This window comes from Diplotaxodon limnothrissa, linkage group LG14 (assembly GCF_057381915.1).
Source record: "Diplotaxodon limnothrissa isolate DT_005_m linkage group LG14, D_limnothrissa_male_GT1.1, whole genome shotgun sequence".
Lineage (NCBI taxonomy): Eukaryota > Metazoa > Chordata > Actinopteri > Cichliformes > Cichlidae > Diplotaxodon > Diplotaxodon limnothrissa.
In genome coordinates this window covers 22,844,627-22,867,148 of record NC_140609.1, presented here as the reverse complement: position 1 = coordinate 22,867,148, position 22,522 = coordinate 22,844,627, and the positions used below count along the sequence as shown (strand labels likewise).

The 22,522-nt window shown below is 40.5% G+C and overlaps 1 protein-coding gene across 1 annotated transcript in view; it reads left to right on the top strand.

The window, feature by feature from the left end:
* grik4 (glutamate receptor, ionotropic, kainate 4) overlaps nt 1–22,522 on the top strand; it is a 270,949-nt gene that overhangs the window by 166,788 nt on the left and 81,639 nt on the right. The window contains exons 6-7 of the mRNA XM_085371274.1: nt 553–731; nt 6,041–6,094. Coding sequence (XP_085227400.1) covers nt 553–731; nt 6,041–6,094 — 233 coding nt within the window. The remainder of the gene's footprint in view (nt 1–552; nt 732–6,040; nt 6,095–22,522) is intronic.

Sequence of the window (22,522 nt, the reverse complement as noted above, 5' to 3'; positions counted from 1 at the left end):
AAACTGGGTCATGAAGGAGAATTATTTTGAGCGCAGCAGCAAATCTACAACAGAATGGGTGAAAGTGAAAAGAATCAAGGTGTTACAGTGACCCAGTCAAAGTCCTAACCTCAGCCCCACTGACATGCTGTGGCAGGCTTGCATAAAGACTAACCTCGTTTAAGGAAAAAATTCTCCACAACCATGAGCGAGACTGATAAAGTCACACAGAAAGTGTCTCCTTCAAATTATTGATGGTAAAGGTGGTTCTACAAACTACTGAATCAGGGAGTGTACTCAAGTTTTCACAGGACTCTGCAGTCCTGTGAAAACTTTTTTTTCACACGACTGTATAAGGACACTGAATATTTAGGCTCATGCTGCATTGCAGGATCAAACTTAATAAATGTTGTTGACTTTCCTTAACTTTTTGGCTATATATCCTAATTTTAAAAATGCATTTAAAGTACCATTTCCTTGGGAGATTCTTTCCTTCAATATGAGTAATTCTCTGTCTCTCATGTTTTTCTTTTCTTTCTTTCTTTCTTTTTTCCATGTGTGTCTTACCGGCAGGCTTATTAAACCTGGAGCAGCTCCTCAGGCAGTTCCTCATCTCCAAGGAGACTCTGTCTGTGCGCATGCTTGATGACAGCCAGGACCCGACCCCACTCCTAAAGGAGATTCGAGATGACAAGACTCCCACCATAATAGTCGATGCCAATGCCACAATGTCACATATCATTTTGGAGCGGGTTAGTATGGGACACACGATAGCCGTGATCTGTATGCACTGATAACGCTTCTCTTTATTCCGTGCCTGCGGTCTGGGATTAATACCACTCCACATTCATATAAATCTCAAAAAGTGAAAGCAAGGGAAGAACGCCGGTGGCAACAATTGTTCAAGGATAACTGTTCAACTTTCTCCAGTATTTGGAGAAAGTTGGAAAAGTTTTAAGTCGCTTAGTGTTGAATTGCAAGATGGATGATAAGAATTTGTGTTTAAGTGGGCACAGGTTTTCAAAGACAGAGTTATGCTCAAAATCTAAGCCTAAATTAAAAAGGAAATGAACGCAAGCGATATTGCCAAACAAGCACGTCCTTTCAAATTACTGCACATGTAGGAGTGCATAAAATCCAGTCGTATTCCAATGACTGAGTGTCGAGAAGTAAGATTTCACCAAATGTTTTGCAGGTTAGTTTAAGAACAGACTCATAAGACAAAGGCCTTTTCTCCACTTTTGTACCTTTCATTCATTTTATTTAAAGTGTTTTTTCTTTAAGACAGTGTATCACATGAAGTGAATTTATTATCTACTGGTTCCTCCTCTTTTACATAAACAGAGAAAAAACGACTGACAACACCAGTGAGTGCAGTTTCTGTCAGAAGCATATCAGTGTGACCTTTGCGTGGTTTCTTTGCTAATGGCACATACCAGTAATTAATGCTGTGGAACATTAATACGACCTTAGACACGTTTACTTTAATGTGCAGTGCTGTGAAAAAGTATTTTCCCCCTTTCTGATTTCTTTTCTTTCTTTTTTCTTTTTTGCATATTTGTCACAATTAGATGTTTCAGATGTTTTCAAATATTTTGCTTTTACATTTTGCAAAGATAACCTGAGTAAATGCAAAATCCTGTTTCTTAATGATGATTTCATTTATTAAGGCAGTCTATCCAAACCTACATGGCCTTGTGTAAAAATGATTTGCTCCCTTGACCTAATATTTAGAATTAGGAATTTAGAACTGCAGTCGAGCATTTGTAATAAGTGGCGATGACTCTTTGACATCACTGTGGAGGAATTTTGACCGGCCTGTGTAACCATCTCAATCTAATTTAAGTCTGGATTTTGACTAGGCCACTCCAAAATGTTATTTAATTTTGTTTTATTTTATTTTATTTTAGCCATTCAAGTGGCATTTAGCTTCACAAACCCCTTCAGGCTTTCCTGGTGCAGAGCAGAATTCATGGTTCCATCAATTACAGCAATAATTGACCAACACATTACCTCCACCCTGTTTGAGTGTTGGTGTGATGTTCTTTTTATGGCATGCTGTTAGTGTTAAGCCAGATGTAACAGGACCTTCCAAAAATGTTTAGCTTTTGTCTCATCAGTCCAGGATATCCACCAGATGGTGGATCCCCAAAACAAGCCTTTGTGTTCTGTTGAGTCAGCAGTTTCCCCGTGGAGCTCTGCTACGGATGCTGTTTTCACGCTTCTTATTGTTGAATCCCAAATTCTAATCTAATCTAATTGCATTTGGAGTCATTTTGGTAGACCAGGCCTCCCCTGAAAGTTTTCTCCATTTGTGGATAATGGATCTTGCTGGGGTTCTCTGGAGTCCCAGATCCATAGAAATGGCATTGTTGCCCTGTTCCAGACTGACAGATGTCAGTGACATTGTTTTGTGAATTGCATGTGTTGATTTTTTGAGAACTTTTAGCCTACTTCCTGTTCTCAGACAGCTTCTATTAAAGTGATTTCTTGATTTAGGAAGGGTAGTGGTAACCAGGGCTTGGTCGTGGCCAGTGAAAGTCAAATCAACTAAAAATGTGGTTAATCACCATTAATTCATGTCTGGGGAGGGCAATTACTTTTTCAACCTGGGCCTGGTTGGTTTGGTTATTTTTATCCCTTAATAAAAAAAATCATAATTTAAAAACTGCATTTTGTATTTAATTTTGTAATTTTTGTCTAATTAGTTATATTTTGGCAAATATCGCAAAAGAAAGAAAAATCTGTTTTTACAGCAATGTAATACTACTGATACAGCTCCTGCTGTTTGGACATTTATGCTGTAAAAAGTAATAATGGGATCGGTGCAGGTTGGAGCTGAAGAAGTGAGGGTGTGTGGCAGCAGCATATGGTCTCTTAGTAATTAATACACACCTCATTATTTCTTGAAGACAATAGATGGATAGCTAGAGTGGAGGTGATAATGAGTGGGGGCAGAAGAGGGTTGGGAGAGGGATGGAGAAGAAGATGATTCTCTTGTTTTTTCATTATATTAATTGTTCCCTCTTATTTTTATATATATATATATATATATACACACACACACCCACACACACACACATATATATCACAGTAGTTTTCAGTCTAAGTAAAGTTTTCAGGTTGTCTTTCAGTGGTCATCTAGTCACCATAGCAACCACAGAGCAGCAGGAGTCCACACTGGACTGTCTCTTTCTCTCTGTGTGTGCTCCATCTGTCTCTTCAGTTTGAATATGGAGTTGGTCTTTCTTCTCACCACTCTCTGTTCTCTCTGTGTTTTCTCTGCACCCAAATGCAGTGAAGAGGATTTCACTTTATTTCTTCACACCACCCTCGCCATGTGGTCTTGTTCATCCATCTCCTTGGCTCTCGCATAGCCCGTCTTCTTTCTGCGTCACGCTGTCTGTCTCTGCCTGTCAAAAGACAGTCCTGTGGCAGGGTGGTAGAAAGTTGGCAATCAAACCTCATGTGAAGTGTGCGGTTGCCAAACATATCAAAGCTCTGCACTGGAATATTCACGAGTCTCAGATAATCATGAGAGCGCCAAGCTTGTCTAAAGGGACAGGAATGGCCTATGTCATGCAAGACATTGCCCCTTATTAGTTTGTTTACATCTTACTTCAAACCGTCTTCCGGCAAAGGTCTCACTCTCTGAGGTTTTAGCATTCAGACGGGTTTAGGTCAGCATTTTGTGTTTAATCTCATTTATTCAGGCCTCCCAATTCTTTGCACAGCTGTTTATTACAAGACTTTGTCCAGTATATATGGTGCAGTGCAAACTGTGCACTCTGACCAAAAGCTGTGGTTGAACAACCACAAGATCAAAAGTAAAAGAAAAACCCAAAACAAAACGCAAGAAGGCTTATTTCAAAAGTAGCAAAAGAGACCGAAGGGATTTTTCATCAGCCATTAGCTATGGCGGTGTTGTACATCCTGAATAAAGTGTGGGTAGCAAACAAAGCGTTCTGGGTCATAATGTCATTTTCTGTTTGTTGCTATTAAAGGCAGAGGTCACCCACAGAAAAGAGGCAGTGGCTTGAAATATTCAGTTTTTTTTATGTATTTTCTGCAAAGAGAGAACATTTCAGCCGCCTTGTACCATTAGCTACCCTTACCTGCCGTGTAACCCCAGGGCAGACCTTAACAAACAACCCCCCTGAAGCATGTAATTTACTGTGCATAGAGAAGCTCAGGGTACTTTTAGATTAATAGCGTGCTTAAGTTTGCAAAAGTACAAGCTGTACAAAAACATCTTGAGCAGTCATTTGGAGTTTAATAATAAAAAGGCTGTAATAATTAGCACCTTTCATGTTTTTAGTATTTTATTATTTACTGTAGTTTGAACACCTGATACTCACACTCAGCACACAATAGGCAAGGCAAGGCAAGGCAAATTTATTTGTATAGCACAATTCAACAACAAGGTGATTCAAAGTGCTTTACAGAGACATTAGAAACAAAAACAAATAAAAAGCAATAAGATTTTGTTTGGCTCACAGGTAAATATCTGTTATTAAAGTCTTTCTGATGATGCACACTTAGAATAATTTCAGTGTGGAAACTATATGGATATTATTCTCATTTTCATTCATTTCAAACATCTGTTTCATCATAAGATAAAAGAGATAACTGATAACAAGTTTGATTTAATGTGACTTGTTCCTCTAAGAGAATCCAAACCATGAGAACATGATGCCCCCCCACAGCACAACAGAGACATCTGGTCTCCTCACTGTGGGACTTTTGAAAAACATTTTTTTTGTCAACCACTTGATATTTACAGGTTTATGGGTTTTAATTGGTTTTAATGATAATGTGCGTTGTGGCACTAGACAGTGGAGATTATTGTGGACTTCAGGAAGCACACAGCTCCACTCCCCCCCATCATCCTGACTGACACCCCCATCACCTCTGTGGACTCATTCCGCTTCCTGGGTACCACCATCACCCAGGACCTGAAGTGGGAGCCCACCATCACCTCCGTCATTAAGAAAGCCCAGCAGAGGATGTACTTCCTGAGGCAGCTGAAGAAATTCAACCTGCCAACACGGACGATGATGCAATTCTACACTGCAATCATCGAGTCCATCCTCACCTCCTCCATCACCGTGTGGTACCCTGGAGCCACTATCAGGGACAAACAGAGACTGCAGCGTGTTGCAGACTCCCATCTCCGCAGGACCTGTACACCTCCAGGACACTGGGGCGTGCAGCTCGGATCTCAGCTGACCCTTCTCACCCTGGACACAGTCTGTTTGAGGCAGGAGGCTCCGGTCCATTCGCACCAGAACCTCTCGCCATAAGAACAGTTTCTTCCCCTCTGCTGTTGAACACATGAACAATAACCGTATGACTGTCCCCACCACTAACACATGACCCTACGCTGTGTTCACTGCATCATTCCATGTTTGGCACTGATCACCACCTGCACTCATGTATATATCATGTATATATCTATCTACTTAGCACTTTTAATTCTTATTCTTATTTTTATTTTCATGTCTATTTAAGCGTAATTTATAACAGTATGTTTGCACTGAAGCACCGCAGCAATTTCCTAATGTTGTAAACCCGCTCAACATTTGGCAATAAAACCCTTTCTGATTCTGATTCTAAAATCTGTTCCTTCATGATTTTCTTTTATGATAGCTTTAATGAAATGAAACCATGAGAAGTTCACCCTGTCCTTCACAACTGCTCCTCACTCTGACTTGATTTAATCAAATTGTAAGACAGAGTGTCGAACGGCATACTAATGCTCCTCAGAAATTAACTGCTCTATTGAGAACCTTTGTCAGATAGGAATATGCCCGGTGTTATCGAGATGTGCAGTTGATCTGTCTGCTCACACCAGAGTTCGAGTTACACTGCATCACTGACCTCTCTACCCTGTTTTATCACTATCCCTGCTTTTTGCTTTGTTTCCCCACCTCTTTGTGTTTCTTTGACCTCAAACTTAATATCATTTTGTTCAATAACCAATCCTATGTGCCTTGCACTTTTCTTACATTCTCTTTAATCTTTCATCTGTCGCCCTTCCTGTCTTTTTTTTTCTCTGCAGGCATCAGAGCTGGGAATGCTGTCAGTCTACTACACTTACATCTTCACCTCTCTGGTAAGAAGACGGAAAATGGCGTGGGCGTAACATGTTGATTTCGAGCGCTGTATTAAAATAGTACTTTAATTGATGCTCCTGCCTTGAATGAGTGATTGAGTGGATAGAGCTCTGACAGAGAAATTGTAGAGCCTCGTTTAATCAGGGCTTTACAGGCAGTTTTTTTCTGCTCGTTTAATGTGACTGCAAATTGGAGACCAAGTACAGTTGCTATTCTGGCCTCACTCACTGGGTGAAGTGCACTTCTGGACCAAACAAATAAATATTACTAATTATTATAAGTCATACTGCTGCAACTGCTGGTGTTGTTTGTGCTGCCATTTGTCTTGTAATTATAATTGTAGAAAGCCAGACGGGACCTGTTGAACGAATGAGGAAGTCATCATCATTAGAGTCTTTCTTTGCTTTTTCTGATCAGTCTGGCTGTGACTCATCCATCCTTCCCTCCATTTGGCATTTTCGGGGGGCAAAATGTGGGGTCTCTCTCTCGACAAGTCATCGGTCTATCACATGGGTTGTCTTGCTGCTTTTAAAGCTGGACTTACCTTTTTCCACATGGATTTAATCCCATTGCATTACATACTGTGAAGTGCACAGTTGCTTACTTTGATTATTGTGTTACTTCATTACTAGGTGTTGTATACTGTTTACAGCCACACTGCCTTTAAAAGAGGTGACAGCAGCAAACAGAGAAAGAGCTGAGGAGGCAGCTAAAGTAAAGGCTTCCTCACAAAGATGCTTTCGAAGCAGTAACAGGCTAACAGCTGAATCATTATCACTGAAACGTCTAAGAGGCATTTCTTAAATATTTAATGTCCACTGGGCATGCTTAAAAACAAGCTTTTGCATATTTTGTTACATGTGCTAAAAATGAAAAGGAAGTAATGGCGTTTGGTCACATAAAGGTTAAGGGAGCCGTGAAAGTTATAGGACGATCGTAACGAAAGCGGCTTGGATAAAATTTGATGCTACAGTAAACTTAGAAGATAGCTGCTCCCTAATAGAAATTAATGAGGTTCAAAACACTTTGCTCTAATAGTGCTGTAGAGATTATTCATATCAAGCTGATTTATGACTCATTAGGAGTGGGCTGCTGCCATCTTCATGTTTTCCTCCACAGTCTTTGACATAGTCACTTCTCTTATTGTAACTCTCCTTTCTCTTCTCTCTTTGTTCAGCCTGCTTGTTTTTCTCTTGCCTCCACACCTCAATAAGATCATTGTCATCTGATTCTTCCTTTGTTGCGATCCACTTGCAGACTAGCAGGTCTGCTGCAGAGTGGAACAAAGCACAGATTCATGGCAGATACAAGATGATGACCACAACCACCCTCTTACTACCATTACCACCATTTTCTTTATAAAAAGAAAAGAAAAGAAGAAGAAGCAGCTATTGCTTAGTGACAGCATTGTTAATAGTTTCAGCATCATTAAAATGGTCAGCATCGTGCCCCTGGTGTCATAAAACGGGGCGTGTGGAAAACAGAGAGTGCAGGACTCAGCAGACACAACATAACTTAAAATCATTGCTTTTATCGTGCAGGCAAAAGAGTAACAGAAGCAGAATAGTAACTAACTAACTAACCAGAGTACCATAAACTATACACACCACGATGGAGGATGTGACACAATACAGAGAGAGGAGATTGGGGTAGAGTGGAAACGCCTGGGAACGCATCTGAATAGAATCTACCTGAAATGACTCAGGAACCAGAACTGACACTTGACAAATGCAAGATGGGACTATCAAAATAAAACACTAAGTAACACCCAGGCTAAGACATGTGAATTTGACAAGATAGAGAACACAGACGGCCATGTAGACAGAATGCAGACAGACCAAAAAAGACGCAGGACATCACTGGGGAGACCAAAGGTAAACAAACAATGAAACAAGACTAGGACAGACTGGAAATGAAAGCAGAACTAAAAATAAAACAAGAAAAAGTAACACTAGAAAATAAAATACTCAAGAATTAGAACATAAACGATCTTGTACCTTTAATGAAATAAATAACAAGTCCAGAAAAAAATCTCGAAATACTGGGTTAAGGACCCAGGACCATGATACCTGTCAGGCTGAGATGTGATGCTGAAGCTGTAAGTGGAGAAAATAGAAGGACGTTTGTATCCTTAGATGTTGTAATAAGTGATTCATCCTATTTATTGTGCTCTTAATGGCCGTGCCGATTGCGCATTGTGTTCGTCACACACACATACACACACACAAATAAAAACAACACAAAAGAGGACGAGAACAACTTCCATTATGTTCCATCGCACTTCATTTCATTGTGCCTGTTTTCCAATCTCACTGTGATAATACATTTCTAAAATAGCAATAATACGCTCAATGCTTGTGTTTTTTTTTTTCATGTACTTTTTGAAGTATGCTGCCATTTCACAAAGCCGACCTGTGGGGACGTGGAAATGAAAATGTTTATTTACACATCACGGTCAAAGTCGTTTCCAAGTCCAACAGTATTAATTATTTATGTTTATAGTCTCAGATCACAGCAGCAGTAGCTGGCTTGATTTATTTAATTTTTTTTAAATACTATGAACTCAGGTTGATGAAGACACCAACAGCTTTTTCATTCTGCCTTCTCATTTTAAATAGTTTTGTCACCAGCATGTTTTATCACACATATCTAGTCTGCAATAAATAATAAAATGTAATATTGGGTTAATAGTCTGCTACTAAAAAATGAAAACAAAATTATAAGGAAAAGACCCAAAACATCTCTGTAGCTTACACACACTGACCTGCAAGATAAGTTGGATAGGTGCATAATTGTTCATATTATTATTATTATATTCATTCATCCACTTCATTAGGTACACCTTTCTACTACCCAGTCTCACCCCATTTGTCCTTTAAAGTGCATTAATTCTTTAGGGGTAGATGCAGCAAGGTGCTGGAATTCACTCAGTGCAGGTGTACCTAACAAAGTGGCTGGTGAGTAAATTTTCATATATTTCAATATGAGACTTATAAAAGAATAGACTGAGAAAATAGGTCATTCTTTTTTCACTGATGTTTGAGGAAAGGTGCATCAGTGTTATCCATCTTAATTCCTGGCTTGTTTCACTCTGGATTCTTTAAGTCTGCAGAATCTGCCGAACACATCCTTGATCCTTTCGTGGCGATCACAATGTCGGCAAGGCCTTGTGGTTTCTGTGAGTTTCCCCTCACTGTCAGCTAAGTAAATACATTAAGTCCACATTGACGAAGCAAGAATGTGACTGGTTTCACCAGGAAGAACGTCTCGAAAAAGTCTCACAGCAATAAAATCGCTACTTTAACAACTTTCTGGTTAAATTCACAGTAAAACATAATGCAGAGAAGTGTATCCAGGCAAGCATGTAATTGACACTGTATTTCAGATCCTTTGATTGTATTCCAAAAGACGGTCATATGATCATTTGGCTAGATTGTCCATCCCTAGTTGGCACATGAAACCCCAAAGGGAGCTGTAGATGATAAGTGCTTTTCATTTATAACTTGTTTAATTTATTAAAAGTGAAATAACTTCTAAATATGTATTTTGGTGATAGCTCTTGAACCACAGGCACATGTGAAGCAAGACAGATGATAAAGATAATTGTGGTAGAGTCAGTAATATCTGGTATGTATGTACAGGTGGTATGTTCATGTTCATGGGTGTGAGAATGCACAGCGTATATGTGTGTACTCTCCTTATTATCTAAAAATAATATCCAAACATCATCTGTACCACTTTTTGTTAACCCTCAGCCGTAAAAAGCTGATGGAGTATTTCTAAATTGAGATCATTTGTGCGTCTACTTAAAATCTCAAATGTTTTGAAATCTCAGTGATCTCGACCTCAAGGTTATGAGGTCGAGAGCAGGTCAGGTTTTTTGAAAAAACAGTAAATGAAATGACTCAAGAAGGAAGTCAGCTAGGACTTGAACAGTCATACAATAGGTGCATTTACTAAAAATCTTGGACAAGTTTCAGTCCCAGTGGCCTTGACCTCGAGGTCAGAGGTCAACTTGTGATGATTTCATTCATTTTTAATCAAACATAAGCTGAGGGCAGTTTTTACTGACTGCATGTGTTTGATATGCTGCACTGGCAGCTTTATGTTTTTGAACTCTTCATCCATAAAAACATTCACTCAAGCCTCAAAGACCAAGGTCACAAATCATATTTTTGGCGATAACTCAAGAACTTAATTATGACAATATTACACACAGATGTAAAATATGATAAAACGATGAAGCAATGACATTTTATCTCCAAACGTTGAAAAGTCAACAACTGAGGCCTGATAATACTGGCAGAGGCATACAACCATGAGTGAATTAGCAACAGCTTTTTTATGGCGATGGCCTTAGATTCTGGTGATCTTTAGTTATCCTGTGCAGGCAGATCGTTTCACCCACTGATGATACTTGAAATTATGCAAAAACAAAAGCAAAGTTCAAATGTGTCGCTAACCTAGAACGTAATCTAAAACTGTGTCTCTCGAATGGGAACATTTAATATGTCTTTTGATCAAAAGAACATCTAATCTGTCTAAATTGCTGTCAAGAGTTTTCAGTTTGGTTATGCGCATAATTGCACGGTGGAGCAAGTGAAAGTTAATCAGAGGGCTTGCAGTTTTGTGTCAAGTGAAAAGCAGTTGCTCAGAGTAATGCTGATTGGGAATTAGCTTCTACAAGGGTGCATGATGTGGTGGCCTCGTTGATCACGCAACTTTGCGTATTAGTATTTTAAAGAGGTCTTGTGTCCTGATAAATAAATCTGCATTTCTAGATGTTTTTGCCAAAAAAAGTAAATCCTGGTTAATTGAGGTAACCTGCTGTATTAAGTCACTGCCCACTCGTCTAGACAACAGAGGCAGTGCTGAAACTAGATGGCAACAAGCAAATGAGTTTGGAGCGTCGCTATATAAGATAAGATAAGATAAGATAACCTTTATTAGTCCCACACGTGGGAAATTTGTTTTGTCACAGCAGGAAGTGGACAGTGCAAAAGTTATGACGCAAAAATTAGAATACAATAAGAATAAATACAGTACACAGCTGTACAGAATAGAATAAAATAATATACTATATACAGTAGAATAAAATAGAATAAAAATATACAATAAGATAAAAATAGAATACGAATGCTATATACAACTGAGTAAAAATACAACGATGCCAGAAAAGATTATTGCACTTAGTGTTATTGCACATGTGTGGATGTGTGTGTTTGTTCAGTTAAAGTCTTTGTTGTGGAGTCTGACAGCAGTGGGGAGGAAAGACCTACGAAATCTCTCCGTCCCACACCGTGGGTGCCGCAGTCTCCCACTGAAGGAGCTGCTCAGTGCTGTCACAGTCTGCTGCATGGGGTGGGAGATGTTGTCCAACAGGGATGACAGCTTAGCCGCCATTCTCCTGTCACTCACCACCTCCACTGGGTCCAGAGGGCATCCTAGAACAGAGCTGGCCCTTCGGATCACCCTGTTCAGTCTCTTCCTGTCCCCAGCAGAGATGCTGCCGCCCCAGCAGACCACACCATAAAAGATAGCAGAAGCCACCACAGAGTCATAGAAGGTCTTCAGGAGTGGGCCCTCCACCCCAAACGACCTGAGTCTCCGCAGCAGGTGCAGCCTGCTCTGCCCTTTCCTGTAGAGGGCGTCTGAGTTATGAGTCCAGTCCAGTCTGTTGTTCAGATGAACACCAAGGTACCTGTAGCTGTCCACAGCCTCAATGTCCATACCCTGGATGTTCAGTGGTTGCAGTGGAGAATGCTTGTGCCTGCGGAAGTCTACCACCAGCTCCTTGGTTTTACTGGCGTTGATCTGGAGGTAGTTCAGCTGGCACCTGTCCACAAAGTCTTGAGTCAGTCCTCTGTACTCCTTGTCGTCCCCATCAGTGATGAGGCCGACTATTGCAGAGTCATCAGAGAACTTCTGCAGGAAGCACTGGGTGGAATTGTGGGAGAAGTCTGCAGTGTAGATGGTGAAGAGGAACGGAGCCAGAACCGTTCCCTGTGGGGCCCCCGTACTGCAGACGACCCTGTCCGACACACAGCCCTGAGTCCTCACATACTGTGGTCGGTCGGTGAGGTAGTCCAAAATCCAGGTAGTGAGGTGATGGTCCACTAAATATTGTAATAACATGACACGTTAACTGGCTAATGGACTCTGAGCTGAACATAGAGTTGGGCATTTTTTAAATAGCCTCCCCCTTTCCTCCTCTCACATGGCCACTTGATCCAGGTGGGACTCTCTGCTAGTATAATAAACTATATGACTCAAGCACATTATTGTTACTGTGTTAAAATGTGCTTACGCTGAAGGATCTTTCTAAAGGTTTTTTTAATTTATCGTGCATCTTATGCAGTAAATACATTAACATGCTGGCACAATCATCGCAAATACATAACATACAATTAAGGGCCCTGAATTTCCAGCCAGAGTCCCTCCTCATTACCATCACCCAGCTTCCACAGTGCACCTCTTAGGTGTTTCAGGCATGTGTATCTGGAAGCAGGCCCAGAGGCAGACCCAAAACACATTGGGGAGGTCTCTTGGCTGACTTCAGAATGGCTTGGATAATGGATGGATGGGTACCTAATACCATTCTTCTCCCTAAGTTTCTAAACCAATAAAAAAAACAGATGAAAAAGACAAGCAAATGTCCCCAGTCCTGTCTGGTTCACAAACTGATGCATGTTGCAGAGGGATGATTCAATTTAGAACGAGCATTCATTTACAAGTCATATTTAAGATACCCGAATGAAACACTGTGTACTTAAATTCAAACATTCATCATTACCTCCACAAAGAGGATCACATGATGGGTTTTGGTTTGCATGTCCGTCCATTAGCAGGAGCTCGGCCAACCTTAGAAGTGATGTAAAGAAGTTATTCTTTTCCACAGTGAGATTGGCAAATCTGACATTTTTTGCTATATCTTTGTGAATTCTGGGATTCGTTTATATGCGTGCTGTGAAGGAATTATCTTGAGCTCTGTTTGAGGTACTGCATGCAGTCTTGGTCTGCTCTTGTTATTACAATTGATTGTAAATGTATGGATTTCTAAAGAAGGCCATGCAAGATTAATTATGCATGTTTTAACAATGTTTAATGCAATTATGCCATTGTAGTTGTTAATTGTTTAAATTATTGCTCTGGAACTCCACAGTTCCCTCACAAATTGGTTAGTCCCATAAATCGGAGTCGTCCTTAAATTTCCCATTCATTTGGCGTCTGCTCTCTCCCTCTCCTCTTTCTTTCCATTCAGCTCCTTTTGTCTCTTTATTTTGTCCAACCATTCCCTGCTTCTGTCTTCCTCCTCTGCTGACAGTTCATTTGTATCTGGTCCTGACATCCCTGACTAACGACCTGCCAGACTGCTCCCCTGCCTAATCTGTTTTCCCTGAATCATCATCTCAAGACGCTCATCAACGTCTTCACGCAGCTACCCATCACGAGGGGAGGGTTTGTCATGCCTACTTAAGGATTTGACTGTCTTCACTCTTTGTTTTGACTTTGTTTGGTTTATTCTGTTTCGAGCTGAGGTTATTAATCTAGAGTGAGGAATTAAGGAAGGAAGAAGTGGTACAGATGCTCCTTTCCCCCCCTTATCATCATCATCAAGTAGAATTATTGTACTGCATTCTGGTGAACGCAGCCTGATGTTTCCAGCTATGCAATGTACAATTCAAATGTATCAAAGCAACATGAGTTGTTTCCATCGTGCTTCTCAGCTATTGCTCTTTGTTTGCTAATCTGCATTACTTATAAATGGCAACCGTCCATGTGCCTGTAAGTTCTATTTGGAGATTAGAAATGTGAAAGAGTGGCCATTCATTGACTATTCAGTAGCGCTAATGATATTCGCAGGATGCTGCCTGATGTACAAGGGTCTTTTTTCTTCTTCTTTGTTCATCTTTGTCTCTTTGTTCAAAGCCATAACAATTTAGATATTACCACCTCAAATTAGCTTCTGAAACATGCTGCTCACTGCATTAATGTTACTCTGTGATTTCAGAGACTCTGGTCCTGGATAATGTAGTGTTTAATCTAGGAACACAAATTCCCTTTAGTTGATGGTGAATTAGACACACAGGTGATGAGGTGGAAAAGGCACATGGGCATCACTCAGAGAGTATCAAAAATTGTTTCTTTTACTTTACGCGATAAAGCTCTCCGTGCCAGTTTATTTTCCACACTCCCCATTAAGTCCACTAAATACCAGCTGTTAATATCCTGAGCCTTAATTGTCAGAGCTAATAGAAATCTTGGCCCTTGGGTCACAGTGAGTGGAGAGATTTAAAGAAAAACATGATTCATGGAAAGGGTGGGAAACCATAGAGCTCCGCGGGGCTTTCACGGCTTCTCTCTGTGAAAAAGACGACTTTGTGGTTCATGGATCGCGAGTGGCCGGCATCATGCAGCTCCTTCATCTTGCACGTAATGGAGCACGCACGCACACAGCTCATGCACGTGCACATTACAATCTGATCGGCGCATGCACGCAGACGGTCAAAACAACCAAGAAGTGCACGAATCCACTTAGGCGCACACATTTGCCGACACACACACGTAGCCCGCAGCCCCAGCCCCGCTCCTTGGCTTCCATCTGGGTGATTTGTGTCCCGCGATCCAGGCTACTCTGCACGATTGAATAAATCACATCAGGTTGGGAGTGACTCATCGCATGTTGACGGGGCGCCTAATGTCATTTGAAGGTTAGGTGAGCACGAGATTGGGCCTAGCAGCGCCTCCTCTGACACACTTTCACGTTGCGATGTTGTTTTGAGTCTTGATGCAAGCGTGCTATCTCTTTATCTGTCTTTTTTCTTTGTTACACACACACACACACACACACACACACACACACACACACACACACACACACTCTCATCCACGCAAAACAATCCAAAAACACACTGTGCCGGCTGACATATTATCCTTCTGTGCAAAACGGGGGCCATCAGTTCAACCCCCCACCCCACCCCCTACATATACCCCCTCCGCCTGTTTGTTTTGTTCTTCATGTTCCATTTCCCCTCCGCATACCCGTGATCCCTCTTGTCACTGTAGTCATTGTCATGCATCCATGCCTGAAAAGCTGCCAACGCACTTCCTGCCTGTCACACACGCACACACAAGCGCACAGTTGCGCGCACATGAATGATAAAACTCAAATAAATAAACTCATGAACACGCTCACCCGCCCGACATCCCCGTCCCTCATACATACATACAGCTGTAACATCTTGGCCTGCTTATCTACCTGCCTGTCTGTCTGCCTCGAGGAAGTAAGATGTGTAATTTCTGTCATAAACCAACAGCAGTGATAAAACAAACTGGCTGCGTTTCCACACTCGGATCCAATACAGGCAAATACACTTACAGCAATCCAAAGCTTTCCTTCCCATTCTCCATCCATATGTGTTAAAGAGCTAATTGTCAGGTTTGTATGGAAGGGTGATGATGGGTGTGAGGTTTTACTTCTGAGGCATGGCCGATGCTGTTATTCACTAGTTAATCCCTTTTCTTAACCAGACACTGACGTGCTCTCTGCCATTTGTTCTTGGCCAGTTGGGGTTCTGGGCTCGACATGCTCCATGCCTCTAATTATTCCTCCCAATGCTGTCAAATGATAAAATGCTCCGTGACTGAATGTGCCACTAAAGCGCAGATGAAATGTAACGCCCGCCTTCCCAGCTGCGCAAACATAATTTCATAAATTTCCCTTTCTTATTCCATATATCGTCTGCTTTTTGTGCAGTTCGCTTGAATAAAGAGTGATAGATAATAGTTGCCGTCTGTCCGTATAATTTCACCTCTTTTCTTTCTGCCAAAAACACGCATCCTGCATCCTTTCTCTCTCTCGCTCTGTGTCTTTCCCTCTGAGTGTCTCTCGCTGTGTCCTGCTCTCTGGGCGTGTCTGGCCTTGATAACAAACAAAAAAATATTGTCTAGGTAATACAGAATTCAATTTCACAAGTTTATTCTTCTGTTTAAATTTCTTGTCCCGTATCTGTGAATGCGAATGAATGGAGGAAGCAATCCTATAAAAAAATAAATAAATAAATAAAACACTTCACATCAACCTCACCCTCCATCCCCTGTGTGCACCGTGGTACAGAAGATTTATAAACCCAAAATAAGTCTTGTCAGTCAAACTGCTTTAGAGAGCAGCCACTGTGACTGTGAAAATGATTGGGATTTAATTAATTCCCCTCCACGGCTTATGTAAAGTTCATATTTTCCTGTTTAGACACAGAGTTTGAGAATCAATCAGCTGAGTAATAGAAAAGGTAATAGGCTACGTGGACGGTGACAACAGAGAGCGGCAACCAGCCAGAATATAAACTATGTCACTATTATGTCAAAAACAAGTCTGTGTCACCAAATATTGTTGACCTGCTACTTGTTTGCAGCGCAAAGATGACATCTAAACTTTGCTTACAATTGCATTTATTGACTTAGTGCTGGAGGGGGTGGCATAAATACTCTCCATAAACAAATGTAATCCCCGGGCTGAAGGGGGAATTGTTTAGTGGCTGTAACTGATGCACTCCTAACGTAGACATTCATCCTAATGTTTATAAATTGGCCATTTTATAATATTCCCGGGATCGGGTTGACCTCGTGTAGGTGGAAAGGTGGTATTGTTTGTTTCTTAGCTAGTTTGGTTTCAGATGTAAGCTTTACTGGGAGAATATACATCAGACTGTAGGACAGAGATTGATTTGCAGTTAGGTACATATGTGTTTGGACACCACCACAGTGGATTTTAATCAAGTGCAGACTTTTAGCTTTATTCTAGTGGTTCAACAAATTAACTGTATAATATTTTAAGAATTATAAACATTTATATATACAGTCCACTATTTTCAGAGGCTCAAAAATAAACAGAATATGACTGAGAAAGAGCTGTAGTGCTCAGGTGAGGACTAAAAATAGGATCTGGAAACTTCTATTTGGTAACAAATCAGTTAAGAACAAGGAGGCAGGGGTGTCACTATCCAGCTCTGGATTGGCTGATGTGGTAAACGGGGTCATCTACAAATTGGAAGGTTGGTGAGTCAGTTCTTAGCTCCTGCTTAGTATCTTTAGAAGTTGCACCTGGCGCACCCGTTGGATTGTGAATGTTGGGTAAAAGTGCTTAGATACAGCAGACAGTGTGTGCGATATGGAGAATGAGACATGAGGTTTCATTCTTTTAGCACTGCGAGTGGTAAAAGTGAGTAAAAGGCACTTTATACGTACCAGTTCATCATTTTACCATTTAGAATCAAGAGAGGCCTTCAGGAAACACAGAGGGTTTACAACATAATGCACCGACTGGTTACACTGAAGGGCAGGAAGACCAGATCAGACTTTTTCAGAAAAAACCCTTTGGACAGATGAAACCGAGATGAACTTGTACCAGCATGATGGGAAGGGAAAAGTATGGAGAAGGAGAGAACGAGCTTGTGATCTGAAGCATACCACATCATCTGTCAAACATGATGGAAGCAGTTTTACGGCACGGGCATGTATGGCTGCCAGTGGAAATAAGTCACTAGTGTTTACTGATGATGTCACCGCTGGAAGAAGCAGCAGAATAAATTGTGAAGTGTGCAGGAATATACTTCCTGCTCAGATTCAGTCAAATGCTGCAAAAATATTAGGACAGACTCTCACAAGGCACATGGATAAAGACCCAAAGTGGCAAAAAGCCACTCAAGGCAAAAAAAAATGAATATTCATCAATGAACAAGTCAGTCACCTGATCTAAACCCCACAGAGCATGCTGTTATGTTGTTAAATCCAAGACTGAAGGTAGGAAGACACCAAAAAAGCAGCAACTGAATGTAGCTGGCAGAGCTCCTCAAGGGAAAAAAATACAGCATTTGGAGACGTTCATGGGTTCTAGACTTCAGCCAGTCATTGCAAAGGATTTTCATCCAATTATTAAAAATAATCCTTATGTTTAAAGTGATTAGTTTGTCTAATTACTTTTGAGCCTGGGGCACTGTGTCTGAAAATGTCTGTAATTCCTAAACAGTTAATACAAAATCTTTCTGAAACCCCTTGAATTAAAGCTGAAAGTGAAACAAAAAAGAGTCGGTGTCCAAAACCTTATGGCCCTAACTGCAATTTTAATAAATCAACTGAATCCCAGATAATCTTGATTGCTCTATTAAAAAGCTACTGATGTGGAGTGGCTGTATTTACATTGTTTAAGTTGCCTAGAAAGAAAGGAGCAACAGCAGAAAACCTAGTAAACAGTTTCTTCATTATCAGCAATCTCTATGACTTTATAAACCAAAAGTGCCCAGTCTGGGAAATCATAGGCTCACAGCCATTATACACACTTCACATGTCAGCTGCAGACAGCTAGATACTTTAATAAGTGTGCACCCTTTCCTCTTTTGGTTTTGATTTAGATGATATTTTATTAAGACCGCCATCCATACGCTGAGTGGCTGGTCTCGTTCATCTGTGCAGTCTCTCAGCACCATTAGCTATCCAATAACATCATTAATAAGGGAGTCAAAAGGCTCGACCATTCTGTGCTTTGAATTTTAGAGACGAAAATGTATTATGGGTGAGAAGTGTGAGCCAGCTCAATAAAATGGGATTTAAATGCATTTTATTGTTTAAAAAAGGGAGAACAATACTCCTTGAATTTCCTTGAAGTCATCATCCGCTGTTGAAGTAATAATATCAACCTGCATCAGGGCCCAGGGAACCTTACTATGCATTCATCTTATATTGCAGTTTTTTTTATCCAGTTCTAGGAGTTGCAGGCAATCTTCTGTTTTATTAAACAGCAATTCTTCCATTTTTTATGTGAAAACAAACACAAAAAACAGGAAATTTTGATTGGTTGATTTTTGCAGACCTCTCTGACATGGCGACTGAGTAAATTGCCTCATTCGCACTTGCAATCAGTTCATTAAACACTATATCTGATTGCACAGACGATTAATAATCTGGGTCTCATTCATGTCTTAATCATTTATTTATTGCCACAGAAGACAATCGACTTTATTAAAATATCATCTTTCGCAAGTTCCATTTAACTGTGGCAAATAAGCAATTGGAAAACGCCTCTAAGGGTTTACAGTTATGATGCATTATTGCTGGCTTTGTAGGGTGTGATGGAACCAGGAGAACAGACACCTACTGTGCCAAAGACACCTTTTATATGAATTACTGTGCTACAAAAATCAAGTAAAATCAAGTCTGTTTGATTCCACTCAGATTAGCATACCACCGGGTAGCTATTTTAAGTCTAAAATATGGCCATTGGAGGACAGATTAGATACCTAGGTAATCACCTCTTCACAGAGGGGGAATGATCTCTTTTAAGTCTTGTGCTCTGACTTTTCCATTGTCTCACATAAAGCGAGGGGAATGACAAATGCATTCACATGCATATCAGCATTCGTGAATGGCATTCATTAATCATTTATGTCTAATTTTAAGGATTAACAGGTCGGGGCGTGAGGTCTGTTCACATTCAAGTCATTATAATTTTATGGAGACTCCGGGAGAACTGATTGAAAACATTTAGACGTTTAGAAAGCTTCACATTAATGGAAAAAAATGGAGTGTTCGACTGCAGAGATTGGGAAGCGTCTATGCGAGAGACTACCGGCAACCTGGAGTGTTTAATATGTAAGTCAGACCTCTAAGCCTTATCACTCTAAACATAACTTTTTAACAGTATTAAAACACACCCTGAGAAGGCTTGCTTACCATAAAATTATTAGACGTGAAGTGCCCCAGTCTCCTTTTATCTTTAGAGATTAGCCAGACGGTAGCAGCGTGTTTGTTAAATGAAAGTAAACAATTTAGTGTAGCGTTCCACTTTCCAGACTCGGGCCTTGGTATGTGTAGGGAGTTATGGTGTATTGATTACTCTGCGTCTGCCCTATTACCGCCAACTCTCCCTGTGAGCCCCATGTCTGGATGACTCAGTGTTGACAATTGTATTACAGCCTATTATCTTTCAAATCCCAGATCTTGAATTACAGCCTACCAAGGGGTCTGATTTGGAAAGTTGAAATTGGTTGCTGACTTCATACCTGACTTCCTCTCTGTGCTCCATAACTTTCTTTTTTTTGCTGTCCTCCATCACTCCCATAATCCCTCCCTTTACCTTTCACAACATTTTATGTGAAATTTATCAAAGATCTTACGTGTCCACTTAGTTAGGAGCTCCTCTCTACTCCTAAATTATCACCATCTATGTGTTCTCCCAAGACTTTTGTGCACGTTTGTCACTGTTTAACATAAAAAGGTCTTGACAGTTAAGAGTTAAAGGAACTTAAGGAAGTTTTTTTCTTTTTAGCTGTAAATCAACAGCAGACAGGCCAACATGTTATTGGACAGATACTATTTTTTACTTATACTCATATGATTGTTTTTAATTAAAACCTAATAAGTGTGCATTTGCTTGTGTTTCTCAACCCATGCGTCTTTCTGCATTTCTGCAAGTTCTGCCAATGATTTTGCTTTGTACCCCATTTAGCGCCTGCCAGAAAGTCATTAGTGATGTGCAGAGCAAACATGTCCAGCTCTTTGCTGTTTTAATAAGTCTGATGGAGCTTTTATTTTGATGAAACACATAGCTGTTATTGTGACAAAGAAACTAAATGCTGTCGAGCTTAACTGATCTTTGACCTGATCACATCTAGTTGTTTATCCGCCTACAATGCTGTCTTAAAGGCAGGTATTTTTTTATTAGTTTGTTTTTCTGTAAAATTATAAAAGTATAAACCTCTTATAGAGTGCCGCTGTGGTGTGGTGGTCAGCTCTCTGTGGAGTTTGAATATGTGGGTCATCTCCAGGTGCTCTTGCTTCCTTCCACATTAGATTAATTGATGTTTCTGCTGATTGAATGTGAACCTGAATGGTTGTCTGTACTAGCTCTGAGATGTCCAGGGTCTACCCCACCTTTTCCCGTAAAGCTGTTGGGGTAGGCTCCAGCCCCCACCCCCAGAACCTTAAATAGGCAGTTAAAATTGCCTGGATGGATGCGAACACTTATACATTATTAATCTTAGCATTATGTGCTTTAGAAGATGCACCTAAAAGTGACTCTTCTAAGGAGATGGTAATCTTAAGATCCTGTGCTAGAGCTGATTTGGGAATTTAACTCATTTTATCTGTATTGCTATCGCAGTATGAATATGACTTCCTAAACCAGATGGCTTTCATTTCAGTTGGAGCTGTTTGTAATGCCTGTGTATACTGTATGCTTAACAGCTTAACAGCGTTCCCATCAGCCTGCTGATCCAATTAAATTGATTGCATATTTGGCAGCGTGTTTTTTGTTTTTTTGTTTTTTTTGACTGAGCCGAGAGTAGCGCAAAGAATTTATAGGAAGATGCTCGCGCTCTAAATTACAGTGAGAAAGCTGAAGAAAAGCTCCCCAAACACAGTAAACCAAGGAAATAAAAGCAGTTTCACACAGAATCTGCACTGATGGCCACTGAGGACAGAAAGCAGCTACAGGGGATTACTAATATTTCTTGCATTGAAGCCAGAGAGCGCCATGCAATATAATGAAGCAGAAAATTAGATATAAAACAGAAACAGAATGCTTATGCAAAAGCAAATGTGAACTTGGCAGAAAAATCTCCCGCTTTATGGCACAAAAGATCACAGGGAGCCCCGTTCACCATCAATTCAGCCACTGTAGCGCTGAGCTATGGCAGATTAAATATGGTTAAATATCATTTTGTCTAGAGAGCAGAAAATTCTGTGTGTTGGTTACAGTGAGCTAAAACAAATCTCAACATAAAGTGTTAGATGTCATTCGTATCCATTTAGCCATACCAGCATTTTTTAAAAGTGTGCTCCTCTCCTGCCGTGAATCTTCTAACGCATAGTGGAACGTCTGGTCCCAAAGCTGAGGGTTGCTTGGGCTTGATGGCAAACACTCAGGTGATCGATGTGAAACACTCCAGGCCTCGCTGATATGAACAGAGCTTAGATGGAGTCTCATCTCCATTATCTGCTGCTCTCCTCCTGTTTTTCCCACCTTTCCTGGGTCAGTAATTCAGCCACTCACTGCCGAGTCTCCAGCACTTTGGAGGTGAAACTCTGCAATTAAAAGAAACGTTCATAAGTAATTTGAAGGGATTATTTTTAAAACTTTATAGGGTTTGTTTTGTTTCATTTTATGTGCTTTTTGTTCCTTTAGAAATTCTGCTGGGGTTCAAATGAATTCGATTACCGAGAAGAGATAGACTGTTTCACATTCTAAACATATGCTGGTGCCTGCAATATTCATGGTGTTTTTGGCCTCCGCCAGTCCAAGAATTATTCAGGGCATAAGGTCTCTGGCTCACAAATAAGCTGTTACTGTTGCAGGTCAGACATAATTCTATGAATAATGGAATAAAATTGCCCATTTGTTTTCAACACACTGCAGGAATGCTGCCAGATTGTTT